At 42.0% G+C, this 25,022-nt stretch overlaps 1 protein-coding gene across 3 annotated transcripts in view; it reads right to left on the reverse strand.

Annotated features, from left to right (window-relative positions):
• Window positions 1-25,022, reverse strand: part of ITPR2 (inositol 1,4,5-trisphosphate receptor type 2) — a 1,735,249-nt gene that overhangs the window by 539,769 nt on the left and 1,170,458 nt on the right. For all 3 annotated transcript variants that reach the window (XM_078674117.1, XM_078674116.1, XM_078674118.1), the window contains one exon: window positions 4,560-4,747. In XM_078674117.1, the coding sequence (XP_078530243.1) occupies window positions 4,560-4,747 (188 nt within the window). The remainder of the gene's footprint in view (window positions 1-4,559; window positions 4,748-25,022) is intronic.

Below are 25,022 nucleotides of genomic sequence, written 5' to 3' on the forward strand. Positions count from 1 at the left end.
CCGGGGAAATAACCACCAAAAATAGTGGCTGGATTCAAGATAGCAAAAAACTCAATCGATTCAATGAAGGTACACATTTTCTTCCTTGCAGAGGTGTGGGATAAGGGTTCAAACGTTCTTTATCCTGTTCATTGCACTTTCAACCACGACTATTTCATGTAGCCTCTGTATGTATGGAATCACTCGAAAAACACCTTGCCCCACTATCTAAAACGGCAGGGAGGCGCTGATCCCAGCTCCTATCTTAATCCGGTATGTATTTTCTTCTTCAATGCCTCGTGGTCACCCTAATACAGACCTGAAGGGTATCTGATATCCCACATATAAGGGGAATATTCCATTTCATGCTCGTTATACATCGGGTCCTCCTTTCAAAAATCCTTTACGTGGAAGTGTCCTGAGTCTGCAAAACCGACAATCTTCGTGGGTCAAGCACCTCTCCCTGATATCCAGCTATACTTGATGCACACGTGTGATGCAGAGCAATGAAATAATAGCGGGAACAACTGAAGCTAGCAACAATTACATCAAAAGATGATATAAAGGAAATCATCTTAAATCTACTTCATCTTCCTCGACTAAGGGAACTATGTTGTTCCCCATCAGGCATCTGAGACACTCATAAACCTTTTTTATAAGCATTAGTAAAGGTGCAGAAGTCAACGACAACCATTCACCATACTACCTTACTGCACAGGTACCACTGCTCAAAGGTGTTTAACTTCCAGTTACAAACAATGAAAATACTTTTTTTCTATAATTCACATGAAACAGATTGATTGCCAAAGGCTTTTAAAAAAGCTGAGACACAAGGTCAACAAAAATATTTAATTATAGGGATGTACCAGAAACATCTCAAAGAAAAATCCACAAGCTTTGAAGTTTGGCTACTAGATTAGTTTTTGGTTGGCAAAAAAAAAAATCATTTAAATGCTCATTACTAAAGATCAATTATGGAAATTACTTTCTCCGAGTTGACTTTCTCAAAAGTCAACTACTCTGGATGAAGACTGATGCTTTGTAGAATCAGTGCAAAACCTTCCACTTCCAACGGAACAGCTGAAAATTGCTCAATAGCAAGTGAATTGGGTCCATGTACTTCTGATCCAATAGAAAAGGAGGTAAAAACAACAGTTACTGCTGGCAACAGATGAAAATGTTCATGGACAGGATCATTTCATAGCGCTTACAACCCTAGGGCAAAAATCCTCTCTATGCTAAGAATTCGAAAAAGTTACCAACCCTTAACTTTAAAACACTAGTGTCGCAATTGTCTTTTGAAAATTGGATGATCAACTTATCCATATGCATCAGTTCAGGTAGGCTGTGCCACAAATTGCTAGATTGAGTCGGAAAAGCAGTACACACCAACCGCCGATTGGGTATGACTGATCTTGAGTGCATCAATAAGTGGCCTGATTGTAGAGATTAATGCTTCACTCAAAAGATACACGATAATATAAATTTATTTAGGCAAGTTTCTGCATCTTCATAAATTGCTTTAAACAAATGTACACTATTTTATGCACAAGGATGCATTATATCGATCTAGTGATACTGCTCCTATAGCTGAATTCTGTTATGCTTGTAGCTTAAAAAAATTATTTTGAGGTCTGGTGAAGCCAACTTGCTGTATTCAATACTCCACATGAGGGCTTGGGTCCACTCATACCATTGCCTTGAGACATTGGCAACTACATCTTAGATCAAGCAAGAAGAGCATTTTAGCTATCGCTTAGAATGTCCACTAAGAGCACAGTGAAGATTTTGGAGAGCATGGGCGTCTTCGGAGCATTTCACAAGAAAACCCGTGTGTTCTATTAGGTCTGTATTGTGGTGGTTTCCCTCAGTACTCCTTCCTCTAGTCAAAAAACATGCGCACGCCTCAAGGTAGCAATACATGAGCATTGTGGGACTGCACAACCTGATACAGAAATGCAGTGGTAAAGCTGAAATATCGGATTTATTAAATACTAGCAGCCCGTCCCGACGTTGTCCGGGAGCAATCAGGCTTCCCCGACCCCCACCTGCCCCGACATTGTCCAGCATTTTGGGCCCCTGCCCGGTCCCCCGCCTGCCGCGACATTGTCCCCCGGAGCCTTACCTTGTGAAATGCTGAAAAGTACACAATTATGGCAGTATGAAACAGAGGACAGTGTGTGTAAACGTTGCATTTAATTCCTTTTAGTGACTCACTGTTAGTGTTTTCTATGATGCTGATCACTTTTGGTTAAGTTATTCTGTGCCCACTGATCGATGATAAATTGCAGTCTTACTTCCTTGTTTATGCAATGTTCCGGTGTTTGATTTTCGAAATCCGGTGAACCTATCAACGCAGCCCAGCTTGGGTGACAGACTTACCACTATGCAAAGGCCTCTACCACGGTCTGTCAACAGAATGTGCGTAAGTCCCCGTCCCCTGCCTGCCCCGACCCCCGCCTGCCCCGACATTGTCCGTGTTGAGGCGCTCTGAGTCCCCCGCCTGTGCCGACATTGTCCCCCGGAGCCTTACCTCAGCCGCCGCTCCTCAGTTCACTGCTCCGCCGCTCACCTCTGTTCTTCGCCGCTCCTCAGTTCACTGTCTGCCGCTCACCTCTCTTCCCGCCGGTCCGCTGCTCCTCACCGGCCGCTCGTCACCGCTCCTCCCCCGGGCCATGTCCGCCCGTCCGCTGCTCCTCACCGGCCGCTCGTCACCGCTCCTCCCCCGCGCCATGTCCGCCGCTCCTCCTCGCGCTCCTGACGTGAGCACGCAGGTCGCGGCCGGCGCTACTTCTCAGGGACTACTTTTTTTTTAATGTCAATTTTTTTAAAATATAACGTATTTTTTTTACTTTATATAGCCTATGTCTATCTGCACACCCTGAGGATTACAAAGATGTATCGGGTGTGTGGATTGGCGCTGTGGTTCCCGAGTTTACCCGCCTCAAAGCCTCAAAGTTCTTCCTTTATAATAGTAGTATAGATGTTCACCGCAAAGAGTGGATGCCTGGGTAATTAAGGATGCGGGAGGAAGGGTGCATCATTCAAAACTATCACAGTTTCACCAGTGACCTGAGTGACCAGACATAGTTTGGAGTGCACAACACTTCAATACTATTTCAATATAAAATATATTTACAGTGCAAAAGGGAATCAAATAGTAAGAAGAACAAAATACATTGAAACAGCAATGCAACACAGTCATAAAATCAGTTCATTGGACATCAACCACTTATTCTTTTTGCAATGAACACAAACACAGACATATTTCCGAAAGTGTGAACAGACAACACAAGAACAATCCAGTTACTTGAAGGTTATTTTGGAATTGTTCAATAATACTCGCAAACGTACGGATCGTGATCACGATTACATTTTAAAATGGAGGATGTTAACCCTCCCACTAAAACTGAGATACTTTTTAACACGTGGGAAGACTTTTACTGTTCATTATAGTAATAATTACAAACAATGAAATGAATCTGAAACAGAATAAACACACTGGAAATCAATGATGCAGCGTACCTGTAACTTGCAACACAAAGGGACAGCCTCTTAGAGTTAAGGAAACTGACTTATTCTAGCCAGGAAGACAGAAATATCGCTCAGTTAAAATTAGGAGGTGTTGGTCCCTAGCAGTGATGATAACTCACAACCTTGAGGTCATAGAGGCTATGGATCAGGCCAGAAGGGTTACAGCAGGACTTGTTTCTAACCACTAGGCCATGAGCAGCACTCCACTCCCCTTCTGGAAACACCAACTGTAGCAGGTTCTCATGCCGGTCTGGGTTAGGAGAAGACCTAATCTTCGAATCTCACATTTCCAGGTTCAGGAGGCAGCAGTCCACATCCAACTCAGATGTGAGCATTCTACAAATGATATAAAGTCATCCTTTAAGGTAGGAGCAATTTCCCTTCTCTGAGGAACCGCTGGGGAAGAAACCCTACGCCCACTTCCCAGAATGTACTGGGGTTGCTACTCTTTACAAGCAGAAATCCTTGTAGACCTTCCAGGAGTGTGCTCCATTGGGAATCCTTGTTTAGTGCCTTCAGAAAGACCTGTGATCAAGGTGTAGGGAAAGAAGTCGTGTGAGATGGCGCTGTTCCTTTCCTCTGTGGCAGCATCTATCCTCCCAGCTTGCAAACCGGCATTCTTCCAAAAAACACGTGTTGGGAAACAACAAACAGTAACCTAGTTGACAGGTGCACCACTAGGGATGGCAAAGTATTTACCATAAACACCGCATCAACATAGAAAACGTTATGCACACAATTAAAGTGAATATTTCAAACACACAAAATAATAGACACAAAGTGGCCTCTGCATGCCTCAAGCCTTTAGACCTAATTTACATGGAGAGCCCGGTAGACAGCTCATCCCGGTGTAGCTACTGCACCAAAAACAATTAAATGCTGACACTAGCCAGGATCTATGCAGAGTGATCTATGAGTGAAGGTAACAAAAGGGTGGAGATACAAACAAATTTGTCTTCAATTTCTCATGGCACAGCCGAAGGGATCCATGAGAGGCACACATTTGTCATCACTTATTAAATCCGTAACATTATAGAAATCCATACCTGTGTTTGGGTGTTTCCTCCTTCAAGAAGCGCAATGCCGAGCAAGATACCTTCTGAGAAAATTCTGTCATTTTTTGTACTGACAATGACATCTATAACCAGCTCTGAAGCACCTTCTTTATCCAGAAGACACTGAATATCAGACAACGAAATCCCCATCTTGTCTGAATCTTGCCCTGCAAAACCAGCTAAATGCAACAGAAAACTCTGTGTAAGTCAAAGACTGCATATAGGCTTCTGCATTATCACTTCACGTAAGGAAAATATCAAAAAAGCACAGACAAGCTGCAACTAAATATGTATTTTATAGGCAATATGAAACGTATGCATATACAAATTCATCTTCCCAGTTCTTTTTTATCTAAGTTCAAAAGTAAGTTTATTGAAAATAAAAGATAATCCAACATAATGCTCCATACAATTAAACATCAAAGAATACATAAGGAACAGCTTTAGCATTAAGTATTGCATCTTCCTATTTCTAATGTCCATTTAATGTTTTCTTCCTTCAAATTTACATTTGAGAGATTCACCGAATCTATGGGTTGGGGAAACATTTTAAATTCATAGCCAGCACAAAACAGAGCTCCTTGGTTCAATATTATCAATATAAATATACAACATAATAAAAGACACTCATAAATCTCAATTTGCGTACATTAAATCCATGTCCATCATTACTAGAAATTATTTACAGCTTATAGCCTGAACATAAAAAGTTAGTTCTCTTGGATAATTCCGTACAAACTACTACCCACCTATCCACAAATTTAACTAAAGATCGTTGATGAACACACGCAAGAGCAGCCATGGCTCTGGGCACCATGGAAGAACGAGGGAAGCATACACAAGATATTTTGACTTGAGAATTCGTTTACATTCATAATTGTGTTGTAAATGTTCAGGTCCTTGATACGGGGATTGTGCCAAGGGAGTCTCAGATATTCAGACTGTCGATGTGTTGTGTCAAAGCCCTGTGACAACTGGGACTATTTTGCTCCATAATATTAGGGGAAGAGGTCTAAGATGTCTTAACAATCCCAGTAGTGTACCCAACTAAAATGATGGTACAATGTAGGGTGAGTTGCAGTGACTGTTCTGGGAGAATGTGGAAGAGGATTTTCGGGGTGGGTGAAACTGGTGCCAATGGGAGGTGGAACAGACCATGCTCAAATACATTCACATATAGAGATCCCTCAAACATGGATATCCCCCAATGCTTACAAGGAGCTTGAAAAAAGCAAGCAGACAATAAAAGTTGGAAGCTGAGCATGTGACATGGAAACTATGATCAATCAGAATAGAAGCCCAGGAGGTGCAGTGTCTGCTGCAGTGATTTACATATAAACTGCAGGTCACACATTACACTGCCACGTAAAACTCTGTGGTCCTTTGCGAGTGTATTTAATACACTTCAGGTTTATTTTCATGACACATATTTTCTATAGTGTGACATTAACTACAAGAAACAGCTGTGAACATGTATGTTGATATGGACATTACAAACTTGAGGTGGGTGCAAAGAAAAGAATTGTGTGCATGGGGTCAGTTTGAAACCAAATTGCAAAAGGTGACTTCTGATGAGAAAGTGTGGAGTAGTACCACGTTAGTGACTCCGTATGTAACAGTACACTGTAAAATTATTTATTTCTATTATACATTTACAAGCATGCAACATGTTAAAACTTGGATTAGAATCCAGGTTTGGAAAATTTCACTGACAAAATGATTGTATTCGAATATGGTAATAATAAAAATAACAGTGGTCAAAATGACACCCTGCCATGGTGAAGTTGGGGAACTTTGCAAAGAAATAGCAAAGTTACCCAACTTTTCCGTAGGCAAACTTTCACTTTATCAATGGTGGTAAGTAGGCTGAAAAGGAGGGAGAACTGAAGGCTTAAGAATTATATCTAACAACCGTTTATAAAAGGCAACGCTTCTGTAACTAAGGATGTGTCCTAATATCCATGGTCTCAAATCACACTGGCCAGGCCCTCCTCTTCTTCATCCCCTGTTCCTGTTTATCTTCTTTATGGTCCTCATAATCCTCTTCCTGGTTCTACAGGTCCTATTCCTGGTCCTCCTGGTTTTTCTGGTCCGGTCGGGATCTTCCTTGAATTTCTGGGCTTGGTTATCATCCTTCTCTAGGTACTGGTAAACACAGGTGGCAATATCACATTCAGCGCACATCAGCGTAGATTAATGTAGTTAAGTGCATGGCCATTGGTACTTGAGTATTAAAGATTTCTACACAATATACAAATTATCAAGTGTTTTGATATAGAACTTACAAATTGGGCAACAAAGCAAGCAAGCTCCTGCATTGGGTGTCCTTAAGTGACGGGACACTAGAATAGCCCACGAGGTTTACTCAGCAGGGACTCAGGTTGTTACTTCTGAAGTTGAAACAATAACAATATTTGCACACTACTATAAAGATTTTTACCAGGCAAGACCCCCAAGTCCGGGAGAGACTTCATGTCCAATAGTGGCCATTCTTATTATAGGGAGGCTATAAGACCACATGGAGGTGGACCTCCCTCTCACTTTGGAGGAGGTTCATACCACCATCATGGAGATGCGGTCCAAAAAAGTTCTAGGTCCTAACAGACTTCCAGTCGAACTATATAAGCATTTTTCCGTTCATCTAACTCCGCATTTGCAGAGACAGAGTCTATGGAGCAGCTACTGGTAGATCTGAGGAAGACTCTGATGACTCTTTCCTACAAGCCGGATATATCACTAAATGAATGCTCGTCTTATAGTCCACTACTAAATGTTGAGATGAAGATATTGGCAAGATTCTTGAACAAGGTGGTGTGGACTTATCCACAAGTATCAGAACGGGTTCATGCTGAGAAGAGGTACAAGGAACTATCTCGAGTGGGTTCATGTGACACTGACCAGGGCTTCTGAGCTATGGTGTCAAGTGGCTTTGAATTCAATAGATTATGAGAAAGAATTCATCAGCCCTTTCTGTTTCAAGTTTTGCTGAGGATAAATTTAGACCAGCGCTTTCTCACTTTTAGAAGAGCTTTGTATGATAAACAGGAGGCCCAGAGCAAGGTGAATGGTTGTCTGTCCTCGGCATTCTCATGGAGTGAGGTACTTGCCTTTTCGCTCTGGTCATAGAACCTTTAGCAGAATGAATCTGCAAGGATGCCCAGTTAATGGGATTCTGTTGGCAAAATGGTCAAGAGGATAGCTTTGCATTGTATACCGATTACCTAGTTGTTTTTCTCCAGCAACCACAGACATCCATTCCAAGATTATGTGATATACTCCGTATATACGGAGAAGCTTCTAATGATGAATTAGCCTTAATCCACATAAGTGCCTGTCGTGGGTTCCCCTCCACCGTAGATCTCTTTGTCTCAACTTAGGGTGGCATCTAACATTTTGAATATTGAGGGTTGCAGGTCTTGTGAAATCCGCACATGGCTTGGGAATTGAATATCGCCCCCTTGATTCAGTACACCCAGACAGCTTTAGAGGTTTGGGGGTTAATTACTGCTTTCCATCTTGTGCTGGGCGATGCTTCCTCAGTATTTACACATGCCGCTGAATCGCCCCTCCTCTCTCCTGTCTACCTTTTTACAGACATTCTATCTATGCTCACAAGATTTGTGAGGGTTTGAAAGCCTCCATAGATTTCATAAGTGGAGTGTGCCCAGCATGTATATGAGAGTGGTTTGGAACCTGGGATCTGATCAGCATATATTATTTGGGTGATGGCTGGGCTTCAGGTCATATTAAATCCTATCAGCAATCAAGAAAGGAAGTCGAACTGCATACATTACAATTTTATAGATATCTCCAGCTCCCCATGCTCTTATGATGTATGCGGAAGAGTTGAGGGAGATTCCAGAATGTAATCCTCTTGAGACAAAATTGGTGAAGTAACCTCTAGGTCATAAGGGGATCTCCAGGTTACCGTGGTCCCGGATGTTTAATGTGCCTGACCCGCTCAGTTGTCTCAGAGCTGCCTGGGGTAACGATGTGGGTGAGTTCGATGATGATGATGATGATTGGTGGTAGGCCAAGGTAACAGCAACAATTCTGGTGATCTCCCCACAGGGTGCACTACAGCTTCAACAGGCTGTAGAAGATGGGCAGGTCTGCCAACCCTGATTGCACTCAGTGTGGGAGTACCTTCTACCACAAGGTCTGGGATTGTCCATTATCCAAAGTCATTTAAAGGGGATCTATAATGCCCTGGTGGACTGTGTGTGTGTGGTGACTGGGTAGAATGGATAGCTGAAAAGGGAGTCCAGACACCAGAGGCCGATTGCGGGCCTTGGGTTCTTGATTGTATGGAGGGACGTAGCCTGTGCATGGCGCGAGGCCTCTCTTCCTCTGTTGGTAGGCTGGAGGTACGGCATGGGCTACTGTGTTGCAGCTGAGAAGGTGGTATATAAATGGTGAGGTTGTGCTGCCAAACATTACAGATTGTGGGGTGTTTGGATTCCCCATTGTGATGTGTCATGTGTGATGCTTGAGTATGTTCCATTATTGAGGTTCATTCCTTTCTTCATCTGATGGTTGTAACTAGGCCGTGCTGCTGCTTACAATTGAATTCTTTCTGTGCAATTTGTTTAAAAAATAAGAAATATCTGTTGTTCAAAATTAAATAATTAGTTAAGGAGGGTGAGAACTCACGTGAAACAATAATCACAATCCTTGTCAGGGTCAACCACTAAAGTCACAATAGAAACATGTACTTAACCCATTTGAAGCTTGGCACAAAGCAGTAAAGCTGAATTTAGAGGCAATATATAAAGTATTTATGCAGTACTCAAACAGTAATAAAGTAAAAGCATAACACAAGAAATATTCCAAACTAATATAGAAAAAAAAAGAATATTTTAATAAACAAAAGTACACCAACATGACAAAAATTCACAAAGTAGAACCAGAGATATGAATTCAAAATAGCACCAAAAAAAGCACAAAGCTCCAACTGCGGTTCTCTGGTTGTGCTCGACTCGGTCAAAGTAATAAGTCAAGGTCGCAATGGATTATAGTGCAGATACAGAGATCAGGTAAGTCCTGGTGAAAGGTTTACCTTAGGAATTAAAAATTTTATGGAGACCCAACCACAACACAGCGCTAAATCTCAGAAGGCTACACGGTGTAATGGAACGTAAATCGACCATTGCAGAAGACGCAGCTATACTATCCCTAGATGCGCAAATGGCCTTTGACTTGGTGGAGTGGCCTTTTCTATTTGCAGTGCTTAAGCGTACGGGGTTTGGACCCAAGTTCTGTGCGTGGGTCCAGCTACTATACACGGAGCCCGTGGCACGGGTAGTAGTGAATGGCCATTTGTCAACAGAATTTCAACTAGACAGAGGGACACGGCAAGGCTGTCCTTTGTCACCACTCCTATTCGCAATAGTCCTAGAACCACTGTCGGCATGGATCAGGCAAGACTTGACAATAAGCGGGATAAAATTGGCTGACGGATGGGAAGACCGCATCTCGCTTTACGCGGATGATGTATTACTGTACTTAACATCTCCGGCACGATCCATCAATTGTCTCTTAGACATCTGTGCGGCATATGGGCGGGTATCGGGATATACCATTAATTGATAGAAGTCGCTGCTATATGTTCTGCATGGCCCTCTTCCAAGGCTCCCGCGGCGCTGTACACTCCAAATAGTCACAGATGTGTTTAAATACCTCGGGATATTCATCACACACGACCACACGCAATTCACGGAACGGAATCTGGCGCAACCCCTATTGCGATTCAAAAATGAGGTCAAATACTGGCGCACACTGCCTCTGACGCTACTTGGGAGAGCCGCCCTCTTTAAGATGATGCGATACAAAAGGGGATGATGGACGGAGCGTTTGAGCAAATCAAACACTCACCCCCGTCAACTGATCTGGGTTTAATCCATCATCATTCTTTAGCTCACTCAGCCACCCCAGTTCAGACATGGCCATATGCAAATCAGTCTGACCCTGTGCCTTATGGGAACAGTCCAGCCCGAACTGCCAAGCCATGTCTTCCCTGGACCGGAAACAAGCATCCTGGGACCGGTTTCGGATTCATAATCCTCATCAGCCAGGCTATCTTGAATCCAGTGGCCAAGTGAGCAAGGAGCTCACGTCTGAGCATACCCTGCCACACTTAGGGCGAACAAAGCGATACAAAAGGGGATGATGGACGGAGCGTTTGAGCAAATCAAACACTCACCCCCAGTCAACTGATCTGGGTTTAATCCATCACCATTCTTTAGCTCACTCAGCCACCCCAGTTCAGACATGGCCATATGCAAATCAGTCTGACCCTGTGCCTTATGGGAACAGTCCAGCCCGAACTGCCAAGCCATGTCTTCCCTGGACCGGAGACAAGCATCCTGGGACAATGCCAATGCCAAGTTCAAGAGAATTATTTAACAATAGCTTGGGAGGATCAGGACAAGTAGTGAATGCTTCTCGAAGAATATGCGGGGGACAGCAATCCAGGGGAGAGCCTGAGCAAACCTTTTTTAGTAGGTTCAGGAAGGTTTCTTCCGATATCGGAGGGATTCTGTCAAGAAGATGAGGACAGAGATCGTTTTTAAGGGCAGGTGGGCCACATGCCACCAAAGAGATTTGATGATGGCGATCTTCTCTAAAAAGTACGAATTCAAAGAGTCACATAAAAACTAAGAGGGAACCAGCCCAGGCGTGACTATCGGGTTTGTAAAGTTGGTCAACTACAGAGAAGATCTCTTTAGATTTATTAGATGCATCAATTATTTTGTGAGAGAAATAGCTAGCCTTAGTTTGGGTGATCAGATTTTTGTATTCTGTCATCCTGGCCAAAAAAAAAAAACTTTATTTCTGGAAGGTAGTGGCGACGCCATTGGCGTTCTGCTTGTCTAAGTGCTAATTTCTTATATTTAAGATCGTCCGAGAACCAACGTTTAGCGTCATGAGGTCTCATAATCTTGTTTTTTTTGAGGGGAGCAACACAGTCACAGACTGACTCCAGCCATAGATTAATATTCTCAGCCTGGATCTGAGGATCTCCTATTGGGGGAGGAGAAGCAGTCTTTAAAGGTAGTCGAAAAAGGTCCATATCTACTCTATTCCAATTTCTGGACATATGATTCTCTACTAATTGTGATTTAGGTGGAAGAGTACATCGAAGAGTGAATCTGATCAGATGGTGGTCTGACCAGGCGCACGGAGTTATCAGGGGAGTGGAGATCTCCAAATTAGAGGTCCACACTTGATCTAAGGTGTGCCCCTTAATATGGGTGGCATCCCTCACATGCGAGGAGCAATTCATCCCCACAAGTAGATCGACGAATTCCCTAGAGCTGGGGCTTTCCTGAATGTCTCCAGGCCAGTAGTTAAAATTCCCAATTATAATTATCCTGGCGTGGTTGATGACGAAGTAAGATATCATTTCTCCCAGCGCCTGAAAAAAAGTGGGCATGTTACCTGGCGTTCTATAAAAGAGAGCACAAATAAAAGATGATCGGGGGGATTCAAATGTTAAAATCAAAAAGTCCATAGCGGACAAACCAGAAGTTTCCCAGCGTGTAAATTGATGATCCTTACGGATGATTACAGCAACCCCGCCCCCAACTTTCCCCGAAGACCGATTGGCTTGAAGAATATAGTAGCCATCCGGTATTGCCGCTAGGATGTCTGGGGCGCAATCATTGGTCAACCAAGTTTCAGTTAGAAGGAGCATATCAGGAATTTTTGTTTGTAGAAGTAGTGACATTTCTACTTGGTGTTTCACCAAGAATCGGGTGTTTAAGTAGTAGACTGAAAGTCCTGAGGGTTGCTGATCCCTAAAGGGAGAGGGAAGGGGCCGAGGTAGGTTCCTAAGGGGGGAAGGATCTCTAATTAATTCAGGGAAAACAAGTCTTTGTGTAAAAATGTCCGCCTGTTCAAGTTTCGGTTTTGTAGGCATGTCCATTTGAGGCTTACCTGGCCACAATTTTAGCTCATTAGAAGAGTATCTAAGAAAATGGACATAGGGGGTAGCCCCTCGCCCCGGCCGGCCACGGACGGGCGCAGACGGGCATGCCTTTGGGGCGCCCGCTGCGCGTGTCCGCTGCGCATTCGAGGAGGCATTGCGTTTTATAACTCCCAAAATCCCGCTAATCAGCCCGCCAGCCAACAGGAAGTAGGGGTGGTCTGGAGGTTAGAGGAAGTGAGCCTGGCGCGTTTCTCCGTGCAATCGGCACCAGGTAGCCGCGACGGACCGGAAACGTGGAGCAGGCAAGTAAACAATACAAGTTTAAAATACAGCTGGAATTGAGTTGTGCAAACACGCAGTTAGGAGAACCAGTTCGATTATAAAGGCAGGAAAACAGCTGAGAATAAATTGTGCAAACACGCAATAAGAGCAGCGTTCCTTTTAAAAACACGATGTGACAATTTAAAAATGCTATTATTAAAATGCTGTTAGCGCTGCTGCATGTGAGCCGATAGAGCCCCGACCCAGCCACAGACCTTAGTCTGTTCATGCCTAGTACTCTATTTCTAACATATTGTAAAAAGAGCGAACACAGAATGTTTACCGCGATACCATGAAGAAATGTTCTCTATGCAATGCCAAGCGAAATGTTCAATAAAAATTGTTTTAAAAATAAAAAAGAAATAAACAACTTTATGGAGAAAAGGTGGTTGTCAACAGCTGATTATAAAGACTGTTTAATGCAATCACGATTGACCTGTGCAGATGTTGAAACTAATATATTCCCTTACTGGGCTTTGTAGCAGATATCAAAATGAATATTATGCTGTATGTTTTCCAGCCCTCTCTGTGAAGATCCCTGAAACAGACTTACATGCTTTGCAAACAGATAGAGACTCCTTTATGTGGGCAGGGAAGAGAGTTTGAATCGCCAGATCGGTCCTACAATCCCACGGATCCTTGGGAGGACCACTCTCAGATCCGGGTCTTCCTTGAATGGTCACTGATCGAAAGGAAAGGCACTAGATTCATATGGATGAGGCATTAATGGGACAGGCAAGGTGGATAATACCATGACTGGCTCCATTTGATAGGTATGTTACTTTTCTGAGATCCCGAAGCCCACAAGGGAGATCTGGGACATGATCACGAGGAGACGACCCTTGACCTCATTCACGTCTTAGTATACAGCACTGAGAAGAAACCCACATTTTTACACTAGGAAACTCAATGGGAGGGCATGGGCAACTGGGTGAAGGGAGGGTGCTGGATGCATTAAGCATTAGAACATTTGCGCAATGCAAGACAGACTTTGGAGTAGAGGAATCCAACCACATAAGATAGTCACAGCTGCACCTTTGGACAATCCAGCCCATCAGCAAAGCAGTGGCTGTTAGACTCCTACAGATTGGGAAAAGCTTTTCTCTAGCTACACTACACCTAGGGAACTCAATTTCAAAATCTTTGGAGAACTAATGGCCAAAGATACCAAGGGCCATTGGTCATATATGAGGGAGATGGACAAATATTCAAGTATAAGATACCAATGTCGCAATGTCGAAAGCTCTGGCCAAATGCAGGATCTCTGTGTAAAAAGCTTCAAAACAGGGAATCTCTTTACACATACACAACACTGTGGCATGACACCCTAGAGACTGAAAGGGAGGTTACTGTCCATGTCGGCACTGTGTTACTGGGTGTGTTGCCAGGAGGGTGGTGATATGCACGCTTGGTGGTCCTGGCCGACTTGCAGATGTTTTCTAAAGAGGTTCTAAGCCCCCTGAAAGAGGCGTTGAGTTATTGATGCACCCGTTCCTCTTGTTATCTTACTATACATACGATCAACAACCTACAAGTTACTGACTAAAGCTGACTGGAAGATAGCAACCAACTTGATATTGGCAGCAAAACACCTTATCGCACAAAAATAGAAATTGACAGCAATTCCAACACTCTATGAATAGGAAAATAAGCTATGGTCCTTGTTGGTCTAAGAGAAACTTACATGACACTTTCATGACATGAGTCATATATACGAGCAGACATGGACACCCTTAATAGACTAAATGTCTGCCCAAATCAGCAATTTAGAGTGCACGAAATTGAAACTAGTGGACTATCTGGATAGCTGAGAGGGGATGTAACTTAATGCCGATATGCATGAGCTGCATGGGATCTATAGTGCAGGAAAACTATTCTTGATCATTAAACTTTGATCTGTTGGGGGTTCTGGTTAAGGCATGGGGTTGTTACAAAATTCTCTTATCTACTTCAGGGCACAACTGACGCCTATTTTACTTTAAATTGCAAAATCAATAAAATACCTTCAGAAAAAAAGAAAAGCAATCTGGATCCAAAGCAGGGATCGACAACTGCAAGCTGCTGAAGAAAGGTGTCCCAGTACAGTCATTGATGCTGGCATGAATTTTCTGAGTGGGCAAAGTCCAAAGTTTGCACCCAGGAAGGCCTTGAAGTTAATAGGATGCTGCTTGACATTGTTCCAGATGAAGCACTCTACGTACTGACTTAGAAACATTTCTAATAGTCAGATTTCATTCCACAGGGCAAGCTGAGGTCGACTGGCGAGTCGACATCAATTGCTGCAGCTCCAACATCAATCCGAGGTTCCATCGGGTCTCCAAGCAAAAAGTTGGCAAAATATTTTTTAAGTCTCACTTCTTGCAGTTTGAGAACAGTAGGAGTACACTCTAACAAAAGCCTAGGGTCCAGGACCTGGGAGGCACCACCTAGGGGTTAGGACTCACTCCAGCAGAGGCCAGCAGCTGTGTCCAAGGCAAGTCCAATTGGAACTGGTCAGCAGAGCAGCTGCAAGGTGAGAGGCATGTGGAGGTTTGTGGCGTCCCTGTGGCTGAAACAGGAGGCCAGTCAACTGACCCTTCAAGTCACTTTTGTGCTCCTGGAATGAAGGCAAGGATGGCCAGTGTTCCTTCAGGTTCTTCAGAGAGCAGGGCAGTCCGTCTTTTGATTCCTCCCAGATCCAGGGTTGTTCTGAGGAGCGGTATGTGGGGTACACTTTATGTCCAGTGCCTAGCTTGTGGCTGGAAGGCAAGGCTTTGTCTACTCCCCAAACCAGTTCTGGTCGGTTTCTCCCCTCCCACTGAGTTTGGTGCCAGCTGAACTAGAGAGACAAGAGGGAGGCAGGTCTAGGTGTGAGCTTCACCTGCCAGTGACAAGGTAGGCTTTCTTTGATGGTTAGTAGCAGCCTTAGGAGGGTAGTTGGGCTTCTTGGGTGGTATGTCTCTTGGGTCACTTGTGTACACGGGTACTGACCTTTCATGATGTATTCTGAACTTCACAGCAATAAGAAAATGCTGTCAAAGACATCTTTAATTGTGTTTGTTCCATTCCCATTTCGTGTTTTTGTTTGCCAAAATAACATTTTAATTTGATATTGTTTCCAATTTCACAATATGTGAATTAGCCAGTCACCCAATTTGGAGATTCCCAGTTGATCCCATTTTTGATTTCCCTCTATCGCACACAGACCACAGAGGAAGCCCAAGTCCCATAGTGAGGTCTCCAATGTCAAACTGCCTAGCCAACTCAGAGCATGTGTCGCCATCTTCAATATTTTAAACCCCGTCTCCGTCGGGAAAGGGAGGGGTAGCTCTCCTCCTACCCCTCCTTATAGCCAACGAAGTTAAGCCTCCAGTGCCATGGCAGTGTGGACAACCCTCAGGGATGGTTCCTTATGGGACGAAAAGGCCCAATCATGAAGAGTCAACAGTTGTGATGCCCAATAATTAAGCTGGAGATTCAGAGAATCAGTAGCAAGAGGTCTATTCTTGGTGCCGCACCGTCCCATAACAGCACCCTCATAACACCGTCCATCCTGTGGAAGAAAGTATCCGGCAAGGTGGTATTCTGCAGGATGTATAGACATTTTGGTAAGTAGATCAACTTGTAAAGGAGGCTCGCTCCACTACACTGCGAAAAGTCTCCAGGATTTTCATTAGTTTTTCCTGGAGATATAATTCATGATCTGATGTCACAAAAATACCCAAATATTAGAACCCCTGAGTCGCCCATCGAAAGGGGCAATCCCAAGCCCAGGGCGGGTCTCTCACTCACACAGGGAAGGCCACCGACTTGTGCCCGTTAATGCGGAATACCATAGAGGTCCCAAAAATCTCCAGAATGTGCAGAATTCTCAGGACGGATCATGGAGGATCTGCAAGGTAGAGGAGAATATCATCAGCATATAATGAGATGACACCCTCTCATCCTGAGTCTCATCGAAGGATCCTTAACTGTGTGTCAATTCAGATCCATGACCTATCGATTATTCAATGCTCGCTCATTGTGATGTATCTCTCAGATCTCGGGATACACTTATATGTCACGAATTATAGACAAACATATAATATTTGTTAAAAATCCAATTGATTTTAAACCGTAAAGTGTTATCTGGTGCGCAAAAACCCCCTCACATACATACTAAACCTGTGGGTTCAATGGTGCTTGTACAAAAGTCTATAAACCATTAATAAAATGCTATTTTGTTAGGTCTACTATCTCTTCGAGACCATAACTTTCCTAACAGTGAGGCCACAATTGTTTACTATTAGTTGGCTTGTCACTCATTTGCTTGCTTTTTATTGGTCAGCTGCCTTAGGCTTCCTCATCTTCGTATGTTTGTCCCTTTCCTGGAGCATCGATACATTACTTGTGTTCTTCCACTGCAAATTTTTTTGGGCTGCACCTTTTTAGTGTGAATAATCACTCTACCAGCGTTCGTCTTTTTTAGCTGGATCGATTGTGTATTTCTCCCCCTCCGTGTTCCTCTAGCCTTCCCTTCTTCCCTCGTCTGTGTTGCATCCCCTCATCCTTCACCTGTGGTCCGTGTTGCATGCCCTCATCCACTCTTATTTATCTGTGTCGCTTGCCCCCATCCACCTTCACTGGTTGCGTGTGATTGCTTGCCACCCGCAAACAAATAAAAGTGCAATGAAGATGGCTCGCCTCTCCTATAAGATATCTATTGGCTTTGGCAATGTTTGTTAACTTTGGATGTAGAACAATTGCATTAGAAATTATACGAAAAAGCTATTTTAAATGTAATGGCCAATATTAGTCACTAATCGAGTGGGTCCAAAAGAAAAATGTAAGGAGTAATTGAACAATTTTTTAAAGGTGCATTAATTAAACATGGTGCACCTTACCCTATCTAAGGCTAAATAATGGCCAATTGGTGGATCCTTACCGTAAAGGCTTTTCTTCACCCTAGTTTAAAAATGTAAAGTTAATTAAACTAAGCTGATTAAACTACGCTAAACAGTCTGTAACAATATATAACTTCCCACAGTATTAAAAATGTCTAATATAAAAATATTGCTTTAAACATGAGCATCGCTACCTTTCCAACTCCGACAGTTCTGCCAGATTTGTAAACTGCATAAGCACCAATAACATCCTATATATAATTCAGAAAAGGACCCAATGCACAGATAAAAGACAGAAATGTCTGTGTTTATAACGTTAATGATAGAATTTCACCAAGAGAAACACTCAAATATGGTCTGCAGTAGAGCTATAAAATTTACACGTTTTTTGTGATAAACTTACTAATGGTGGTACAATAGGGGAGAGTTCATTCTGAATGTTACATGAATTGACCTGTTATTATGTATAAAATGCTTCATTTATTACGTTACTAAAATTAGGACAAGCAGACTTTGTATAACACAATGATTTTCTGGGTTCACTGACAAAATATTGGCTATGAAAATATCGCCATACCAAAATATATGTCAAAAATATCGTCATCCTATACTCATAATGGTATGTACAAAAATATTTAAAACATAATGTCACTAATATTGTTGTAATAAATATTGCTGTTAAAATATATACAAATTGAAATATTAAATAGTATTTAACAAAAATAAAATAGATTGAATATGTATTTTAGCAAATATACCATTTAAAAAAAGAAACACGTACATATTAATATATATACATTTAGTTAAAAAATGATTAAGCTAATAATTATAATGTATATTATAATTCCAGAATTTTTAAAATAATGTAATAACAAATATATATATATATATATACACACACACACACCGACAAAATATTTTAAAAAATAACCTATTTTATTTAGAATAAAAAAGTAAACATTTCTTAAAATTTAATAAAAATATTTTACACATAAAAACATTAATTATAAATATTATTTTAAATAAGCAAAAACATAATCAAATAAATTGTAACAATATAAAATAAATTATAACATTTAACATATACTATTACCACTACAATTTATACAAAAGTTGGCAAAGTGTTTAACTACAGAAGTATAAAATGAACGCTTGTAAGTAAGCTGCTGCTGCTTAGCAATTCAGTTTAGGAGCATCAGAGCATTTTTAATCCTTGATTGCACTGACTGTTTAAATCCCTTGGTCTAATTTTAATATAACTGTGCCCCAGAACCAATACTTTCCGCCACATCTCTTCTTTTATCTATCGTGTTGCACTGATTGTTTTTAGCACCCAATCTAAATTTAATGTAACTGTGCCTCACTCATTAACTGTGCCTCAATACTTTCCACCGCATTTCTTTGCTTACCTACTGTGCTGCCCTCCCCGGTCCATTGCGGAATTCTCCCGATTATGTGAAGTGAGTTAGGCAACTTCTGGTTGGTTGGAGGTCGGCGGTCTAGGCACCAGCCACCCCCATAAAATCGGATGCAGAGCGGAGTGCGCGGTGAACGCGCACAGCGGGCATGACAGTGGAGCGCCAAAGGCAGGCCCATTTGCACCCTTCCGTGCCCTTCGGTCGCCAGGCGCCAGAACCCTTGCTAGTTTGATGCCGGACCGAATACCATGCTCTAGGTTAACCTACCGAGGCGGGGAACTATTGAATTTAAAGGGGAACTTACAACCATGGTGCGATTCTCACCCTCAGGACTGGGCGCAGAGGCTCAGCTCTCTGGAAGGCCCTTTTTCATGTAAATTGTGTAGGTAGCATAGGGTCTGACCAAGAGCTGATGAATGCTGGTCGCTCTCTTTTATTCAGTCAACCCCACAACGCTATGGAAGCCAGGCCCTCTCATAAAGGCATAGGACAGAAAACAGGGCTAGCACAAACCGATTTTAGCCAGGATTGGAAAGTTTTCCTTGGCAATGTTAGATCCCTACCAAAACACGCAACAGAGATATGGGACTTGCTTATCTCTGAGAAACCAGACCTGGGCTTTTTGACAGAAACATTCAATTGCGATAGCCCTCCCAGAGGGCTACAGGATTCTAAGAGTAGAGAGAGTCTAAAGTGAGTGGCGGGATAGCTATAGTCTACAATGATAATGCTAAAGTCACCATATTGGAGGAAAGATGTAATGATAAGATGGAAATTGTAGTCTTCCGGATAGATTTGCCCCCTCATTATAGCTGGAAAGGTGCTTTAGTTTTTTGGGTCCCCTGGCCGATTTTGCTCTTCAACTTGTAGAATTGATTGCACCATATGTCATCTCTACCAAGAATTTTTTTATCATTAGGAGATTTTAATGTACACATCGAGTGCCTGGACAATGCAGAGGCGGTGTCTCCTCTAACTGAGCTCGCCACAATAGACTTAACTAAAATCAATGACTGTCCTACGCATGAAGCTGGGCATACACTGGACATTATTTTCTCTAAATTGTCCCACATTACATGTAAAGCCCCACGGCCACTTAGTTGGTCAGACCATGCACTCATTGAATTCCAAGTCCAGGGTCCTAGGAGACTGATGACACCTGGCTTAGGCCCCAAAGCGCCACTATAGACAATGGCATAGTCACTCCCTAGGCTTTCTCAGATGTCTTTCCATCATCATCATGGGACATGGAACCTGAGAACGTCGAGGAGGGTCTAGCCCGCTTTAATGATTTGGCGAGATCTGCCATTGATCAGATCGCTCCTTTAGTAAGCCTAGACAAGTTCAGGCCGCCTGGTTCACACCCGAGCTCCGAAGTGAAAAACGCCTCTGTAAAAACCTGGAGAGGCGATGGCGATGTACTCATCATAGAGATGATAAAGAGAAATATAGAATATCTTTATCTCAGTACCATAAAAAATTAAAATGGCACGGAAGTCATTCATCGCCCAACAGCTTAACCAGGCAGGGAATGTCCCCAAAACTTTATTCAAGATTCTGAAATCTTTTACTAACCCCAAGGCTTGTGATCTGGAAGAAACTCCATCTCAGGCCCTCTGATATACTATTGCAGAACATTTTGTACAGAAAATTAATCTTATCTATAACAAAATCACCATGGCAGACAGTTCACAGTCAGTCGACATGACCTATAACTTCTCTCCCTGCCCAAAGGGGCGATTGCTGGAGAACTCCCCCTTGACTCGTGAGGAAGTTGAAGCCTTATTATGCACTGTGAAGTCAGGATCACCTCTCAAGGTTATATCAGCTAAAAATCTCCTCCTCCTTGGCTAAACAACTTTCAACTCCCATCTGTTCTCTGCTTAACCTTTCATTGAAGGAGGGTTAACATTCCACCTGAATTGAAGGTGGCACAAGTCATTCCAATTCGTAAAAACACAAAGGCCCCTATGGAAGACCTTTCGAACTTACACCCAATTTCCCTTCTACCACTCCTTAACAAATACCATGTTGAATCTTCAGGCAGCCTTGACTCATCGCAGTAAGGCTTTAGACCCAAGCATAGCACGGAGACAGCCCTGGTGGCTGTCACTGATAACATCAGGCTAGCATTAGATAGGGGTCAATCCACTCTCCTGGTGCTGTTAGATCTCTCAGCCGCATTCGACACAGTCGACCATCAGATCTTGCTCAGGAGACTGGAGGAATCTGAGATTGGGGGAATGCCCTTGCGATGGATGACAAGCTTCCTTTCCAACCGCTCTCAGACAGTCACCCTGGGACCTTTTCGATCTGAAACTAGGGAACTGACCAAGGGAGTTCCCCAGGGCTCATGTTTGAGCCCCACGCTGTTTAATATCTGTGTTGCTCCCTTGGCCGATGAGGACTCCTGAGGACTTATGGGTTCATGCCAACATCATACATGGATGACACCCAGCTTACCTTCTCATTTAACAAAACCTCCTTCTCCGCTCAGTCGACCTTCTCCTCCGCATGTTAGCAATTTCCCAATGGATGCGTAATCATTTTTTAACAACTAAACACAGGGAAAACCAAAATTATGATCTTCGGAGAGGATGCAATGCTGTGGTCACCAGAATGGTGGCCAGGAGAGCTGGGTAGCTCCGACGCGCCTAAGACACTAGTAAAAAATCTAGGGGTTTGCATCGGACAGGCTTTGAACATGAAAGAACACGTAACCTAAACTTTTGGATCCTGCTTTCATGTGCTTAGTCTGCTGAGATAAGTCTTCCCTTTTCTTCCAGACTCAACTCATAATACTCTTATTCAGGCCCTGGTTTTGAGCTGTCTGCACTACTGTAAGCACTGCTGGTTTCATCACTGGACCGTCTACCGGTAGTCCAGAATACTGCGGCATGACTGTTACTAAATGCCCCTCACAGAATGGCCCCCCATACGCTTCTTCAACAGCTCCACTGGCTACCAGTGCGGAATCGTATAAGGTTTAAGGTTTGCTGCATCGTTCATTAGGCAGTATATGGTAACGGTCCAGTTTACCTCACAGAGAAATGTAATAGCTACAATCCATCTAGGGATCTCAGATCTGGATCCAAATCACTCTTGGTGGTTCCGCGGGTCAAGAAGTCAAGGACTGGTGTGAAAGCTTTTTTGCATCTTGCTCCCCGCTATTGGAATCAGATTCCCATCTCGCTGACGCAATGAATCACGGCACACCAGCCTTCTCCTATATGTCCGAAAGCACAGAGATAACCCTTCCGGGGTGATTCAGGCGCTATAAAAACCCAATAAATACATAAATACATACTCCCACTTCCGACAATGCAACAGTAGGAAATTTGTTACATCACACAGGGGTCAAATTTAGTATTCACACTCCGGTCAGTGCAACAGTAGGGAAAGTGTTGGATTACGGAGGGCTAAAATGTACTACTCTCACTCCAGTCAGTGGATCGGTAGGGAAAGTGTTGAATTGCACAGGGGTAACATTTACCACTCCCACTCCAATGAGTGCAACAGTAGGGAAGCTGTTGGATTGCAAAGGGCTAACATACTATTTCCACTCCAGTCGGTGCAACAGTAGGGAAACTGTTGGATTGTGTAGGGGTGAAATTTACTATTCCAACTTCAATAACTTTAAAAGTAGAGAAACCTTTGGATTGTGGAGGGGTCAAATTTACTATTCCTACTCCAGTTAGTGGAGCAGTAGGAGAAGTGTTGGGATTGCAGAGGGGTAAAATGTACTATTCCCACTCCAATGAGTGTAACAGTAGGGGAAGTGTTGGTTTGTGTGTGGGGGGAGGGTTAAATGTACTACTTCCACTCCTGTTAGTGCAACAGTAGGAAAAATGTCGAATTGTGGAGGGGTAAATTTTAATATTCCAACTCCAGTCTGTGCAACAGTAAGGAAAGTGTTGGATTACTTGAGAGGTAAAATGTACTAGTCCTACTCTAATAACTGCAACAGTAGGGAAAGTGTTGGTTTCCAGAAGGTTAAAATGTACTATTCCCACTCCAGTTAATGCTACATTAGAAAGAGATTCTCTTCAACACAATATTTTTAAACATATAAACAAATAAAAATATAAATATGTATATAAAACATATATATATTATACTTATTACAATGTTAAATACATATAAATAACTGCAAATATTATAATTAAATTAGGAAAATATTGTTTATTTAAATAAATATTGAAAGATTATTTCTTAACAAAAATATTTATTAAATAATTGTATTTTAGTTACTACCGACTCTATACCTCTTACAAAGCTCACAACAGGCATCTAAAACTTAACTTTAAAATGTAATTGTTTACAGTAATAACAAATATTCATCAATAAACCAATAATTATTAATAGAAAATTAATTATAACTTAATTACAATTCATTTACTTCCCACAATATCCCCCCACAAAACACCGATGCTCCTAAAATATACCTTAACAAAAAATTATTCACAATTAACAATTATCAGTTTAATAATTAATTAAAAACTAAATATGAATTACGTATCATTAATTTACTTCCCCCCCTGTACCCCTACAAACCACACAACCCGCACCCAAATCAAAAAATAAAAAATTACACAATTAACATAATTAATTACCACCTAAATAATTAACTAATTATTAATTAATTAGAATTCATTTACTTCCCCACCCTGTATCCCTTTAAACACCACAACCCACACCTAACATTTTAATTTAAAAAAAATGAATTGCACAATTAACATATTTTAAATAAATAATATTAATTAAAAACGAATTATTCATTTATTATAATGAAATTACTTCCCATCCTGTACCCCTATACACCACAACTCACTACGGTGCTAAAAATCACAAAAATTAATTACATTAAATTTGATAACTACAAAAAATGTAAGTACATTAAAAAACAAACAGTTCTCCAAAAAATGGTAATCATACACTCTTAAAATATATACTAAAATACGTAATAATTAAAAAACTATATAAACTATATTTTTGTAAACTATATTAATGGCTTTGATAATTAAAAATCGATATTACTTACCTTAAAATCTATATTCTTGACAACGATATTCTTGCAGAAGATATTTCCATATCACAATATTTTAGAAGCAATGTTTTCGTAGGACAATATTTTAGTTTTGATATTTTGTATGTATACCTACTTTCTGTATAAGAGGTGACTTTTTATATACAAAAAAACGAAGAAAAAACTCTGTGGCACTATTCCATTTGTTTTATGTGGTGCCTTAGGGCCTGATTTAGGTCATAGCGGATGGGTTACTCCATCACAACGGTGATGGATATCCCGTCCTCTGAAACATAATTCCCATCCTATGAATTTATATTTTGGCGGACGGGATATCCGTTACTGTTGTGATGGAGTAACTAGTCTGCCAAGATCTAAATCAGACTTTTAGGTTTCAACAGTGTGTAATTTGAATCATTTCTATTAATCTAACCATGAACTTCAAATTAATACCATTGATGGTCTGAGAACTTTGGAGTTATAACTTATCATCCACGTATAACAAAGCTGAATGCCGCTTAGGCATATCAAGAGTTGATCCAACATGTAGATACAATTTTGTGAATATTTAAGAGTTCAGTAACAGAAATAAATTTCTGAAAAAGATCACAAATTGTGTTTTTTTGTTTTTACATTCAATTATTTATGAGAGAGAAGACCAAGAGTACATTAAGGGCCTCATTACAATGTCGTCGGAAAGCCTCCGACCGACAGTCGGATTCCCCTACACTGTGTCGGAACCCATCCACCGATTACGATGCTTGCGGTGGGAAGGAGAATTCCGAATTGATTATGACCGGCATTAGGAGAATCCGAGTCGGTCAGAGCCGATTAGTCCAGCTCAACTGCCATCGTTGCCTACCAACCGATTACGGTTTCAGATTCCAACAGCCTTTC

This window comes from Lissotriton helveticus, chromosome 1_1 (genome assembly GCF_964261635.1).
Source record: "Lissotriton helveticus chromosome 1_1, aLisHel1.1, whole genome shotgun sequence".
NCBI classification, from domain to species: domain Eukaryota; kingdom Metazoa; phylum Chordata; class Amphibia; order Caudata; family Salamandridae; genus Lissotriton; species Lissotriton helveticus.